The sequence below is a fragment of the Chiloscyllium plagiosum genome, chromosome 7, assembly GCF_004010195.1.
Source record: "Chiloscyllium plagiosum isolate BGI_BamShark_2017 chromosome 7, ASM401019v2, whole genome shotgun sequence".
Classification (NCBI taxonomy): Eukaryota; Metazoa; Chordata; class Chondrichthyes; order Orectolobiformes; family Hemiscylliidae; genus Chiloscyllium; species Chiloscyllium plagiosum.
This window is the reverse complement of record NC_057716.1, coordinates 5,938,513-5,953,088: the sequence shown is the minus strand read 5'-3', so window position 1 is coordinate 5,953,088 and position 14,576 is coordinate 5,938,513. Positions and strand designations below refer to the sequence as shown.

General features: G+C 39.5%; 1 protein-coding gene across 2 annotated transcripts in view; it reads left to right on the top strand.

The window, feature by feature from the left end:
* The window catches only part of pgap1 (post-GPI attachment to proteins inositol deacylase 1), a 151,668-nt gene that overhangs the window by 56,310 nt on the left and 80,782 nt on the right, over positions 1-14,576 (top strand). For both annotated transcript variants that reach the window (XM_043692909.1, XM_043692908.1), the window contains 5 exons: positions 1,647-1,722; positions 1,829-1,902; positions 2,006-2,057; positions 8,136-8,202; positions 13,024-13,132. In XM_043692909.1, coding sequence (XP_043548844.1) covers positions 1,647-1,722; positions 1,829-1,902; positions 2,006-2,057; positions 8,136-8,202; positions 13,024-13,132 — 378 coding nt within the window. The remainder of the gene's footprint in view (positions 1-1,646; positions 1,723-1,828; positions 1,903-2,005; positions 2,058-8,135; positions 8,203-13,023; positions 13,133-14,576) is intronic.

Below are 14,576 nucleotides of genomic sequence, written 5' to 3'. Positions count from 1 at the left end.
ATTTTGATGTGGCATGTTGCTAAAAATCTTTGAGTATGTGTATATTTAATTCATGAGACTTGTTATTATTGAAGCAGGTATTGGATCATGTTGGGGTTGTCACGAGTTGGTAAAAAATTATATATGCCGAATCAACAGTTTATACTGCAAAACAACGACATGTTATCCTTATTTTAACCTGAGTCTTATTTCAAGAATAGAAGTCCTAGAACAAATGCCCTGATTGTTTAGTAAATTTTCCAAAGGTGGCCTTTGATTTCTGTTTATGTAAGATCTCTGGGTATTCATACTAGTCAAAAGAGCTTGACCTTAAACTGAGTTTTTTTTTAATCCTCATATTGCAAAGGTGAACCATATTATTTTTATATGTTGTTGTATAAATATAAAAGCAGTAAAGGTGCTTCACATTGAGTTTGAATGGTTACATTTCTACTTTGTTCTGCAACGGCAAAAGGAACAACTACAATTTAAAGAATAGTTTTGAATAATGTAATTTTATCATGAAGTAGTTAAATTGCTAACTATTTATTTGTTATGTGTACCACATATCTCGTTATTTAGTACTTTGGGACCGGCTGAAAGAGTGTTTCGTATAACCCTCTGCAATTAAAGGGCTGATTCCTGGAACCTTCAGCATAGGTCTCCCCCACCCACACTGACACTTCAGGGAACCCCTAACCCTCATATTATTTTTCTGATTGCCAGTCACTGCTGTCAGATTGAGGGAAGTCAGACTGCTAGCCAAACTAGTCTCACTTGATGTACATGTTGTGGCCAGCATTTCGCTTCTTTGTCCTGGGGCTTTGATCATGATAGCGGCAGTGTAGGTGGAGCAGAATCCTATAGCCACTCACTGTCTTTCTTGCACATTTTGCATGTGTCCAGCTTCGATGGCAGAGCCTAGGGGTTAATCAGGAGCCTAACAGTTCAAACTTGGGTCACCACCATTGCATCTGGAGCTTCTGGGGCTCACGAAGAATTTGATGGCCTCCAACACAATGCAGAAGGAAAAGGTTGGGGCTGAGAAATTGCCTAATAACAGAACATGTATCCAAGATCAGGATGCTTTCTAACAGTTGATACAATTCTTTCATACTGTGGTCAGCCCCAGGGCTGTGACTGGAGGCCTTTTCAGGGTCAGTTCATTGTGAACAGAGTTTGGCATGTTATAGAACATGAAAACAAAGCCTGTTCTCTTTGGCTCTTTATTCCAAGATCATGGCTTACCACTCCAAAGGAGCACCTTGGCTATCCAAACAAATTTGTAGAGTTCAGATCTGTTTTTAACTAGGTCTAATCTGTATACCATCGTACCGACATCCCACTTCATTGGAGGCAGCTGATGATTTAAATGACCAGCTACTGCTGCAAAACATGCATTTGTGAAACATGTTGCACCCCCAATTGCATCCTGGTGAAGGTGGGCATTATCATGTTCAGGATTTTTAGTTTTTGTACAGTTCTCTGATTTTCATCAGAAAGGTCTCCATTGTGTTAAAAACCTGGGCCTGAAATTGTCCTTTAAGAATAATTTGAGAAAGTTTCTATTAGACACAAAGAGGTAAAAGTATGAAGACATTCTAATTTGTAAATACACAAATAAGCTTATAAATTCTGTAACTATCCTGTTACATATTCTTTCACAGTTCAACATAGAATGTGAATTCTTGAGCGCAGAGTCCAGAATGATGACCACCCAAGTGACAAATATCCTGTCTTTTGGTACACAAATTTTTTTCCTCATCTTTTACACTTATTGCAGAAAGCCTAATTAATTAGCTATGCTCATAAATTGCTTTGAGAAATTAAATTTATTCCTTCTGTTTAGGTACCTCTAGCAACAGAGTTGTTATAAACTCTGCTGGTCTGATTCACAAAGTGAAGCTTCAGAACTTTAATCAGGTACACTGCTATGTTACAGGTGAACTTGTATAGCATTAAAACTTACTTCAACGAGAGATTAACAAGCTTTTACAATTCCATTATTTGTCTCTGTTCCATTTAGATATATCAGGCTTTTAAAATCCATGTAAGGAGTAACTGCCAGTTTACCCATGGTAAGTTATCATTTTAAAACAAGGTGTTTCAGCATGTATCCTTGTTACTTCTTTTTAAAACAGAGTCATACTGCAAAGAAAGAGGCCCTTTGGCCCATCATCTTCACACCATTCATCAAGTAACTATCTACCCTGCCTATTTTCCAGCACTTGACATGAAGCTTTGTGTGCTATGGTATTTAACCAGTTACCATTGTGCAGTATCTGAGACAGGAAAAGTTATGTATTCAGCCAAAGGCAATTTGAAATAGGGCCATAAAGATCCAAGTGCTGCTCCTGGAACACTTAAGCATCATCTCAACTCAGAAGGCATTCTACACGTGCCTAGCTAAGCTGTCTTTTACAGATAATGATTGAAATTGGAGACTACTCTGAGCATTTCCTTACTTCAGTTTTGGGTACAACATTACACCATTGTGTACATGGAACCTTTTGAATAGAATAGAAAGATATCTGATATCAAGGACACATGGTTTCCTTTCTTGTCAGATTTTCATACTTCGCATTTCAGAGCAAACTAGAAGAGTAGAGAACATATTTTCACTGAAGAAACCAAACTTTTATTTTCATGGAGATCTTCTTACTGTTTCATATAATTTTTGAAAATATTTTCAGTTGGTTAAAAGCTGATGATACTTTATCTATTCTCAATTGAGGCATTTGTCTGTTTCTCCCTGCATATGTACAGATAAGTGAAGTCCTCTTTGAAGTCAACATTATTTTGATGGATTTATGTATTTCCTTGTTAATAATGCCACTGATAATCTCCCTTCTTCTGGAATTATAGCTGGGTTGAAGTCTTCCCTTAAAATTATTTTTGCAACAAGGTGGTATGTTTTCAAGCAGCAAACAGGACTCAAAGCTTTTTAAAGAAATTTGAGAGAGAAAGGTGGGTAGGCTGTTGCACCTGAAGTCCTTTATCAGTTTCTGCCTGCAAGTTTGGGCCACGTGATCTCTCCAACCATTCATTGCATTTTTCATCTTGCTGAGAGAGGAAGGAGTCATACCATGCATCCAGAAGGTCTTTATTTCCATAGAAGTCTCTATCTTAATGCCAAGGAGATATATGTAGCCATGAAATGAAATAAATTAGTTTGTGGCCATCTTAGGTTTCAATGTCCTTTTGTTTCAGGTAAAAACTGCTATTTTAAAAGCCTAACATATGGAAAGAGCTGATGCAATTCATAGATTCATGCAGTACAGATGAGGCCTTTTGGCCTATCAGGTCTTTGCCACCAAAAGAAGCTGCCACCTACACTTTCCCACACGAGGCACATAACTCTGAATGTGATGACACTTCAGATGCAGATGCAAATACCTTTTTAAAGATTGTGAAGTTTCCTGCCTTAACTCTTCTCCTGGGCAGTGCATTCCAGACCCCTCATCACTCTCTGGGTGAAAAGGTTTAACCTCAAATCTGCTCTAAAATTTCTGCCTTCCACTTTGATATTATATCCCTTTTTAATTGGCCCTTCAACTAGGAAGAACGGCTGTTTTCTATTCACGGTGGCTCAGTGGTTAGCACCGCTGTCTCACAGCTCCAGGAACTCCAGTTCGATTCCACTCTCAGGTGACCTTCTGTATGGAGTTTGCACATTCTCACTGTGTCTGCGTGGGTTTTCTCTGGGTGCACCGGTTTCCTCCCACAATTCAAAGATGTGCAGATTAGGTGAATTAGCCATGCTAACTTGCCCATAGTGTGCAGGGATGTGTACGTTAGGTGCATTAGTCAGGGGTAAATGTAGACTAATGGGGAATGGGTTTGGTGGGATACTCTTCGGAGGGTCAGTGTAGACTTGTTGGGCTGAAGGGCCTGTTTCCACACCGAAGGGATTCTCTGATTCATCCTGTCTAACTGTAAGGATTCTATGCTTCATTCTGTCTATGCCCCTCATAATTTTATACGTCTCTATCAGGTGCCCCCTTCCCCTTACGCTTCACTGATGCAAAAAAACCAGAACTTATTCAGCCTCACTTCATAGCTGAAATGCACCATCCTAAGCAACATCCCAGTGGATCTCCCTTGCATCCTTTCCACCTCAATCACATCTTTCTTATAGTGTGGTGATGAGAACTGCACGCAGTGCTACAACTACGGTCAAACCTAAGTTCTGTACAGCTTCGCATGACCTCCCTGCTCTTATAATCTGTGCCGTGACTGATAAAGGCAAGCATTCCATATACCTTAACTACCCTGTTCACCTGTCCTGCAACCTTCAGGGATCTGTGAACAAGCACCCCAAGATCCCTCTGAGGTTTCTAGTGTCTTACCATTCCTTGATTACTCCTTTGTCTTGTTCCTTCCAAAATGCATTGCTTCACATTTAGAAGAGTTCAATTGCATCTGCTCATCTGATCAATCTACTTATATCCCCCTGTAGCTTAACACCTTCTTTCTCACTAGACAAAAAAACCCCAAAGAACTGTGGATGCTGGAAATGAGAAACAAAACCAGAATGCTGGAAAAACTCAGGAGGTGTGGCAGAATCCGTGCTGGGACAGCAGAATTAATATTTCAGGTTCAGTGACCCTGCTCCGGACCTCCTCGCTGTCGATCACGTGTCATCCACAAACTTATTCAAACCCCCACCCTCAGTATTTTCATCTACATCATTTATGAATATCACAAACAATAAGGGACTCAAAGCTGATCTCTGCGGCATGCCACTGCACACTGGGCTGCAGTCACACAAACAGCCTCCAACCACTAACCTCTGTCTCCTGTCACCAAGCCAATTTTGGATCTACTTTGTCAAGTTCCCCTGGATCCCATGTCCTTTATCAGTTTCCCATGTGGGACCTTGTCATAGGCCTTGCTGAAATCCAGAAACTGTACTTACTACCGTACCCAAACACTTGGTCACTCCTTGAAAAATTCCACCAGATTCGTAAGGCATGATCTCCCTTTGACAAAGCCATTCTGACTATCCCTGATCAAATCTTGCCTCACTAAATGGAGATGAACTTTCTCCTTCATTATTGTAAGTTTAGCATTTGAAATTGCATTTTCGGAACAAGCATCATTTAATATCTGGACTGTAAACTTTTATTTTCAAGCAGAACTATAAACAATCATCTTTTGATTGGCTTCTCAACTAGCTTTCTTTGAAATTCTTACTTGAAAACATTTAGTTGCACTGAAGTTGAATTTAAATCCTAAATCTGCTGCGTGATGACATCGGTGGCTATTTTCACTGTTTTGTTCCCTCTGTTGTTCACAGAATTTTTTGAATGATTTCAGTTTTGATTTAAAATCACTGACACTTTGATAAAGCACTCTTTTACATTTTCATCCATGAACAGTTTTCTTGTAACAAAGCCTCTTGAACTGCTATAAAACTATCAGAAGTTGAGTTTTCTTGGTGATCCCACCCACAACATATTCCTGGGTTTCTCTGTCTTTTCATTTCTTTCACCCCTTTCTTTGTGTTACTCCAGTGGGATAGCTTTCAGCTAAGCCACCGTGCTTTTGATATTTCTGTTGGCAAATTTCTTATTGTAAATGAGACATAGGGAGGCCAGACAAATTTGGGATCAATCAAAAATGAATCAATCCATTCATCTTCGAATTCCTGATTTTTAATTCTTTTCTTTTTTGCACCCATTTTCAAAGTCGCTTCAATACAAGAGCCAAATTTTGTTTTCTTCAGTGATATGTTTGCTTTCACATGACACATGTGTTCATCATCACAGCTTAAAAATGTGTTGCTGGAAAAGCGCAGCAGGTCAGGCAGCATCAAAGGAGAAGGAGAATCCACGTTTTGGGCATAAGCCCTTCTTCAGGAATGAGGAGGGTGTGCCAAGCAGGCTAAGATAAAAGGTAGGGAGGAGGGACTTGGGGGAGGGGCATTGGGAATGCGATAGGTGGAAGGAGGTTAGGTGGAAGGGCTCCTCCGCCCTTGAACCCCGCCCCTCCAATCGCCACCAGGACAGAACCCCACTGGTCCTCATCTACCACCCCACCAACCTCCAGATACATCGGATCATCCTTCATCATTTCTGCCACCTCCAAACGGACCCCACCACCAAGGATATATTTCCCTCCCCACCCCTATCACTCCCTCCACGACTCCCTCGTCAGGTCCACACCTCCCACCAACCCAACCTCCACTCCCTGCACCTTCCCCTGCAACCGCAAAACATGCAATTAATTTTCATGAGTGAGCATAGATAATGAGGGCAATAGGATCTTTGGTCGTTTGAGTATTGTTTTACACATTGCATTTCATTCAAAGACAACCACATTCAGCACTGAATGCAGGGTAACCGCCAGCAATGTGAAACTTGACTAAGGGAGGAATACTCAGATAGCAATGTCTCTTCCTGTCGTCTGCTTGAGATTAGCTAATGCTTCACAGACTAGAATTCGAACCCAAGACCTCGTCGCACTGTACAATGCAATTCACACGCTCAGCTTTTAGCTCTGAAATCTTAAGCGGCCTATCACCTTCACCTTAACCTCCTTCCACCTATCACATTCCCAACGCCCCTCCCCCAAGTTCCTCCTCCCTACCTTTTATCTTGGCCTGCTTGGCACACCCTGCTCATTCCTGAAGAAGGGCTTAAGCCCGAAACGTCGATTCTCCTTCTCCTTTGATGCTGCCTGACCTGTTGCGCTTTTCCAGCAACACATTTTTAAGCTTTGATCTCCAGCATCTGCAGCCCTCACTTTCTCCTATTTCATCATCACAGCATCAGCACCAGGGCTTGAGTGAGTGCATTTATTGATTAAAGTCTTCAATCATGTGAACAGCATCAAGGGTACTCTGATGTGCTAAACTAATCAACTTCCAGCTCAGCACTGTCCCCATGACTTGTCCTACCTGCCTATCTTCTTTTCCACCTATCCACTCCACCCTCCTCCCTGACCTATCACCTTCATCCCCTCCCCCGCTCACCTATTGTACTCCATGCTACTTTCTCCCCACCCTCAGACTCCTCTAGTTTATCTCTCCACGTTTCAGGCTCTCTGCCTTTATTTCTGATGAAGGGTTTTTGCCCAAAACGTCAATTTTGCTGCTCCTTGGATGCTGCCTGAACTGCTGTGCTCTTCCAGCACCACTAATCCAAAATCCATAAACTAATCAACGCCCTACTTCTGCATCTACCCAATTTTAGTGCACTTATTCATTCATACCAATCAATTAGCTTTTGATTGCAGCAATTAATCAGTTTACATAATTTTTGGCAAACGTTTCAGTGCAGCCAGAGTGAATGCAATATTTTATTGATTAAGTCCTTTTCACAACTCTTGATTGGATGTGGGCGAAGTGCAGGCTGCCATTTTTCCTGGTGAAGCATTCAACACATGATTTTTTTACAGCTGCTTTTTAAAAAATGTTTTCTATGGCAGCACGTTGTTGGAGGAAGTCACAGAAAACTGAAAGCATTTAAAATTTGATAGATGTCAGTTTGGTGGCTGCATGGTCCTGGCCCCATCCTGAGCCTAGAACTATGAAACTTGCAATGTAGATAGGTGTTTCCCAGCACCTCCCTCAACCCACTCCCATTTCTGGAAAAAGGTGTTTAGCTGCAGCTGAAATGGCACCTTGTTGAAAATCCATGATCTTCCAAAAGTAGATCTCTTTGTTTTCACAACTACTTCCATGCTCAGGTATCAAAAAACTTTTTTTTAATAAGTTAACACAAGATAGGCCACTTTCTTCCATACTTCTTACTGTAATTTTGTAGCAAAGTTTGATCCTGAGCAAAATGACAATACAATAAGGTAAGTCTTCTAAAAGTGGGAAGGAATCAAAAACACTACGGTAGACCTGTGGTTGTTCATGAGGGACTTCAGAAAATCATTGGATATTTGAGTGCTCAGCATTCAATTCTAAGTTTTAACACCACCACTCCTATGTAATGATGTTAATTTTAATGACTTGAGGGACAGCTGATTAAAAAGTCCTAAAGAGATTTAATGTTTTCAACTCTGAATAGTTTTCACTATTTTTAAGGTGTTATTTTACCAAGTAACATCTTCAAACTGGTTATCGTTACCTCTGATGTGTTCAAGGTCAATGTAAATGCTTCCTTAATGTGTTAGTTACGTAAGTCTCTTTTTTAATTTGACAGGGAAGACTGAGGATGTGTACAGGTTTCATGTACCATGGTCACATGAAGATTTTGTTGTGACAACAAGGCCAGTATTTTATAAATTGATAGACTTAACTATCTTAAAGTTTAATCTTCATGTTTTCATATGTAATATTTATGACAATCTGGTTTTACTTTCATTCCCTCTCCTTTTTCTCTGTTACTTTTTGTACTATTTTTGTCCCTTCCTATCCAAGGAGAATTGGAACCAAGTGGACTCTGACCTTCTGACTGTGGGAGAAATTGTCTTATTACCTCTGTCTACATGCAAAAGAGGAAATAGAGTTCAGGATGGGAGGGAAAGCAGATTTAAGCAGGGGCTCACTTTGGGACAAATTAATAAGTGCCAAGGCACCAGAATTAAAAAGGGCAAGAATCTGAGATCTGGTTTAGGTGAAAGAGCAGAGTCTCAGCAAAAGACAAAGGGACGAGTATCTGAGTTTTGTTAAACCTCTCCCTTAGACAGAATGGATTGTCTTACTGATGCAAATGCATTTATTTAGGAGTTCCAGCCAAGCCAGAACGGTGTTCCCAGAGTTAACTACAAAGTGTACAAATAAGAAAGAAAATCTAAGGGCCTTAATTGGGAAGGCCATGACCTTGATAGTTTTGAGAGGAAGAAATGATAAAACAGTAAAGTCTAGAGGAGGAGTTGAAGGATTTGACAAGACAGAGTGTGAATGCTGGGTTAGGAATGTCAGAATTTGTGTCAGTTAATAGTAGGAATGACCGCGTGTCAATAATCTCAAGTTCAGCATGGACAAGTCATTGGTGAGATTTGGCTTGCACTGATTAATAAGTTTCTGAACACATATAACTAATAATCAATGCCAGATATTTTACACACATGGAAGTGTAACATTAAGTAGATTAATACAACATTTTAGATATAGAATCATAGAGATGTACAGCATGGAAAGAGATCCTTTGGTCCAACTCATCCATGCCGACCAGATATTCTCAATGAACGTAGTCCCATTTGACAGCATTTGGCCCAAATCCCTTTAAACCCTTCCTATCCATTTAACCAACCAAATGCCTTTTAAATGTTGTAATTGTACCAGCCTTCACCACTTCCTCTGGTAGTTCATTCCTTATATGCATCACCCCCTGCATGAAAAGTTGCCCCTTAGGTCTGTTTTAAATCTTTCTCCTCTCACCTTAAATGTATGATCTCTAGTTTTGGACTCCCCACCCCGGGGAAAAGACCTTGTCTATTTACCCTACCCATGTCCTTATAATTTTATAAACCTCTATAAGGTCACCTCTTGGCCTCTGAAAATATGGGAAAATAGTCCCAGCCTATTCATCCTCTCCCTTAGCTCAAGCCCTCCAACCCTGGCAACATCCTTGTCAATTTTTTCTGAACCCTTTCACATTTCACAACATCCTTCCTATAGTAGCGAGACCAGAATTTCACGCAGTATTCCAAAAGTGGCCAAACTATTGTCGTGTACAGCTGCAACATGGCCTTCCAACCCCTCCCCTTACTCAATGCACTGACCAATAAAGGCAAGCATACCAAACAACTTCTTCACTATCCTAGCTACCTGTGACTCCACTTTCAAGGAACTATGAACCTGCACTCCAAGGTTTCTTTGTTCAGCAACATTCCCCAGGAGCTTACCATTAAGTGTATAAGTCCTGCTAAGATTTGCTTTCCCCAAATGCAGCATCTCACATTTATCTAAGTTAAATTCTATCTGCTCGGCCCATTGGCCCATCTGATCAAGATACCATGAGCATGCTAAAATCTGAATTTTTCTCATAAGGTACAAAACTAAATATTAAGTCTTCTGCGTGATAATATCATTTCTTGTGGGCATTACTGATTTTAAAATAATAAAGCAATATACATGTAATGCTGCAATTGCATTTGATCACTTTCTAAAAATATCCAAGTGACCATTATATAACAAGGTGGAACAAAAGCTCACAATTAGTGTATGATTTTCTGTCACTGACCTTCTAAACATTTCAACTTGATTTTATTGACAGTGTTGCAGAATGAAGGGGTGTAAAGTACTTACATGGCATATCTATAGATTTTTTTTGCCAACTAAGAAGGTGGAGAGCAGTTGTTTTGAGTTAATGATGATGACTGATGCAGCAGGAATTTGGCATTTATCGATCTTGACAGCCTGTAAAATGGGATGTATGGGCGAATCACTTGGACCTAATTGGGACTGAAAGTGTAGGAAGTCAAGTTTGCTAAGCTTTCAAACAATTCCTAGACTTCTGTTTGTGTTTGAGAGAGATTGGTGAACCAATTTCATCTGTTTTTGTTTTTGCTAAGATTGTTTATTTGAAGACACCCCACATTGACATGCATCTAAATCATATTTAAAGCAGTTTTGTTCAGTATGATTTCAATGCTCACCAAACTTGTAGCGATCAGATCATCATAATCGCCACATGATCTAAAACATGTACGATTTAACAAAGCAGAAGCACAATCTATTGACAATATGTTTTAGGTTTTAAACCATCAGCAACATCAGGATAAGAGCTACGAAAGGGTTTTACAAACTAACTGATTGGCAAAGCAGACTCTGCTGTACACACTCTCAAAGACTGGTGCTACTCTGTTATCTGAAACATTATATCCTGACCATCTGCTCCTGTTTATTTTTTAAAAACTCTTCAGAAGTACTTTTTTCAAAATTTGTACATTTTGAGATTTGGGGAGGTCAGAATCAGAAGTCAAAATAGAATTGAATCAGTATATCTGTCTGCAGTAATTTCTGCACTCTAACTCTTGCTTTGCTATGCTCAGTCGCCTGCTATTTCAGCAGTGTCTGTCATTTAATATGCCCTTTGCTCACATTTGACTTGCTGTAATCTTACCTTTTTGACTCAGTGGTATCCCGTTCCTGTCAATCGCTCTTTTCAACAGAGTTGTTAAGATGAAGGTTGGATGCATTGAAATGGTGCTGCATCATCCATTTTGCCAAAATTATACATGGCAACCTTCGTTGGCAGTCATTCAGCACTCTCTGTTGCTCACACACCTCAACTATTTTGAGAAAACTGCCAACTACCATTTAAAGCAAACCATATTCATAAACTAGCATCCCCAGTTTCATTAATTTCCCTTGTTTATGGTTTGGTGATAATAGAATTTTCAGTTGCAGACTTAATGAATTTGGAGAATCATTGGCTTCCTCAGTGTGGGCTGGGTACTGACGGCTAGCATGATGAGAATGCTGATAATCCATTGTTTAACCCAACATGCTGAAAAGTAACAACTGCAGACCTGAGAGAATGTTCACCAGGAACGACCCCTCATCATGGCTTGTTGACCCTTATTTGATCCCACAGTGACAGGATCCTTTTTAGCCATTTAGGAACTGCCCAAGGCCTCTCTCAGCTCTCAACATAAATGGATCATCAAGATCATCTAGGCTGCAACTAAGGTGTAGTCCAAACAATGATTATGTAATGCTAAACAAAATAACTAGACTCCCCAGTAAAACTTATAGAGCAGTCAGACTGCTGTTCTTCCAAAGGCTGGCCCTGCTTTCAGTGTTTTGTACATACTCATTTACAAGCAGCCACTGAGAACAGGCAGAGAAAAGATAATGGATGGCAGCTTCCATGACACTAGAAACCTGACAACTGAACTAGATTATGATTAGTGAATTCTGGTCTGACCAATATACATTTGCTGTATAACAGTAACATGGTTGAGTTGCACTTGCTCAGTTAGGGATGGGCAACAAATAACAGCTGAGTAAGTGAGATCCAAACTCATAACTCATCATTGCAACTTTAACTCAACTTAGTATTATGTGGCATCAGTTCCTTACACGTGGGATATTACACAATACTGGTTTAAAAAATTTCTTTCCCTTGTATGCACAAAGCAATACTTCATCACTTTAAAAGGAGCTTTATAATTTGGATAAAAAGTGATCGACCAGAAACCGTGCAATGAATTTTCCTATTGGATCACAATCCCAATATGAGGCTCAGTTCTGAGTCTGGAACCTATAAGCTGCTACAGCAGGAGGTTCCTTGTAATCTTCCCACATGTCCTTTGTGCTCTTCCCACACATAACCAATTAAGATCTGTCTCTTGCAACCAAATTCAATTAAGGACTGCATTTGGCCCAGTAAAGTGGGAGGCCCAATCAGAAGACCTTTTGCCATGTATAAAATGAAAATTTTCTTAACCATATTGTTAAAAAATGAAGAACTTCTCATGACCTCAGCTATCAGGCCACTGCTATTGAGAGGGGTTCCATTTGCTCACATCCCAATGGAGCATTGGTATGATGGAAATAAGATATCTCCTGGAAGGCTGCGTTAAGCTCATTTCTCGGCTTTGGCCTCTACAGGAACGTTGCAGTACGGTTGGCATCTTTCCTCCAATTGGCCAAATAATGGACCTATTTGGCTATCCGCTGTTGCTAGGCAGATAACCACAGCCAAGCCCAGTCTCTTCCAGCAACCCCATTCGGAATCAGGAACATATTGGCTAGTCTACTCAATGTACTCTTTCCTACTTTTGTTCCAATTCCTGCCTGTTAATATTGCTTTCAGAGGTGCAACTAGACTTGCTGAGTGTTTTCAGAATTATCTGTTCATATTTCAGATTTCTATTATCTGTGGATTCTTACTTTTTAAAATGTGCCTCATCAGATTCTGTTTCTGTTTCAAAGAGCACACAGATCCATATTTACTGTGTAGGAAGCTCTAATATTGACAAGATGCTGTTATGTCTCCGGTGATTTGAAAGTTACTAATGGAATAGTGTCTGAGGCAAAGTATTGGTTCTTAGCAATGGATAAAGTTGCTGCAGAATTTATTTTAGTTAAATTGGTTTGCTGTATTGAATTCTAATATTCTGATATTTTAATTTCAGTGTGCCTTCTTCTACTGTGATCTTTGCTAAACTTCACAGTGCAAGACCTGAAAATGATAGCTCCGTACCAGAGTTGCAACTTCACACGGCTAGAAGTTGTCAATATGAGGTAGATCACAGTCTTGTTTACTCTTCTGTAAATAATTTTGCCCATCTAGCACTATAATTTGTATCAGAGTCGAGAGTGAGTGCTGGAGAAGCACAGTAGGTCAGGCAGCATCCGAGGAGCAGGAGAATCAGCGTTTCGGGCATAAACCCTTCAACAGTAATCCTGATCCAGCACTACACCCTCGACTCTGAGCTCCAGCAGATTGAAGAGGCTGTATAAATGAGTCAATGCTGACCGTGAGCATGGTTAAATGAATTCTTGCGTATGGGATCAATAACTTATCTATGAATCTCAAGCATGTGCTTTCATCTCCGATGCATTAACTTTTCCTTGTTGATTTCAAATTTTAAGATTTATGTCTCCAAGTTAAACATGTTTCCTAAGATTCCCAAGAACACAATCTGAACATACAACAACTTCAGGTCAAACAGATTTTTAGTAATTAAAAATGTTGCTAAAAATTGAGGCTTTTCACTTTCCACTCATCAGCTTAAATACAGAAATGCTAAATTTCAAACCATTATAAGAATTCATACTACAAAAAAGGAAGGTTATAATTGGTTGGCAGGTTGACTGTTATTGGCTGGGGCTTTGTCATGGAGAAAACAATATGGGCTTGTAGGCTGTTCAGGCTCCCAGGCAATTCAATAATCTTCCCATTGCTTGCCTTCATTGGTCAGTGCATTGAGTGTAGGAGTTAAGCTGTCATGTTGCGGCTGTACAAGAAATTGATGAGGTCGCTTATAGAATAATGCGTTCAATTCTTGTCTCCCTGCTACAGGAAAGATGTCATTAAACTTGAAAGAGTTCAGAAAAGATTTATAAGCATGTTCCCGGGATTGGTGTGTTTGAGCTATGGGGAAAGGCTGATTAGGCTGTGGCATTTTTCCCTGGAGCATCAGGCTGAGGGCTGATCTTACTGATTAGATTAGATTAGATTAGATTAGATTAGATTAGATTAGATTAGATTAGATTAGATTAGATTAGATTAGATTAGATTAGATTAGATTAGATTAGATTAGATTAGATTAGATTAGATTAGATTAGATTAGATTAGATTAGATTAGATTAGATTAGATTAGATTAGATTAGATTAGATTAGATTAGATTAGATTAGATTAGATTAGATTAGATTAGATTAGATTAGATTAGATTAGATTAGATTAGATTAGATTAGATTAGATTAGATTAGATTAGATTAGATTAGATTAGATTAGATTAGATTAGATTAGATTAGATTAGATTAGATTAGATTAGATTAGATTAGATTAGATTAGATTAGATTAGATTAGATTAGATTAGATTAGATTAGATTAGATTAGATTAGATTAGATTAGATTAGATTAGATTAGATTAGATTAGATTAGATTAGATTAGATTAGATTAGATTACTTACAGTGTGGAAACAGGCCCTTCGGCCCAACAAGTCCACACCGACCCGCCG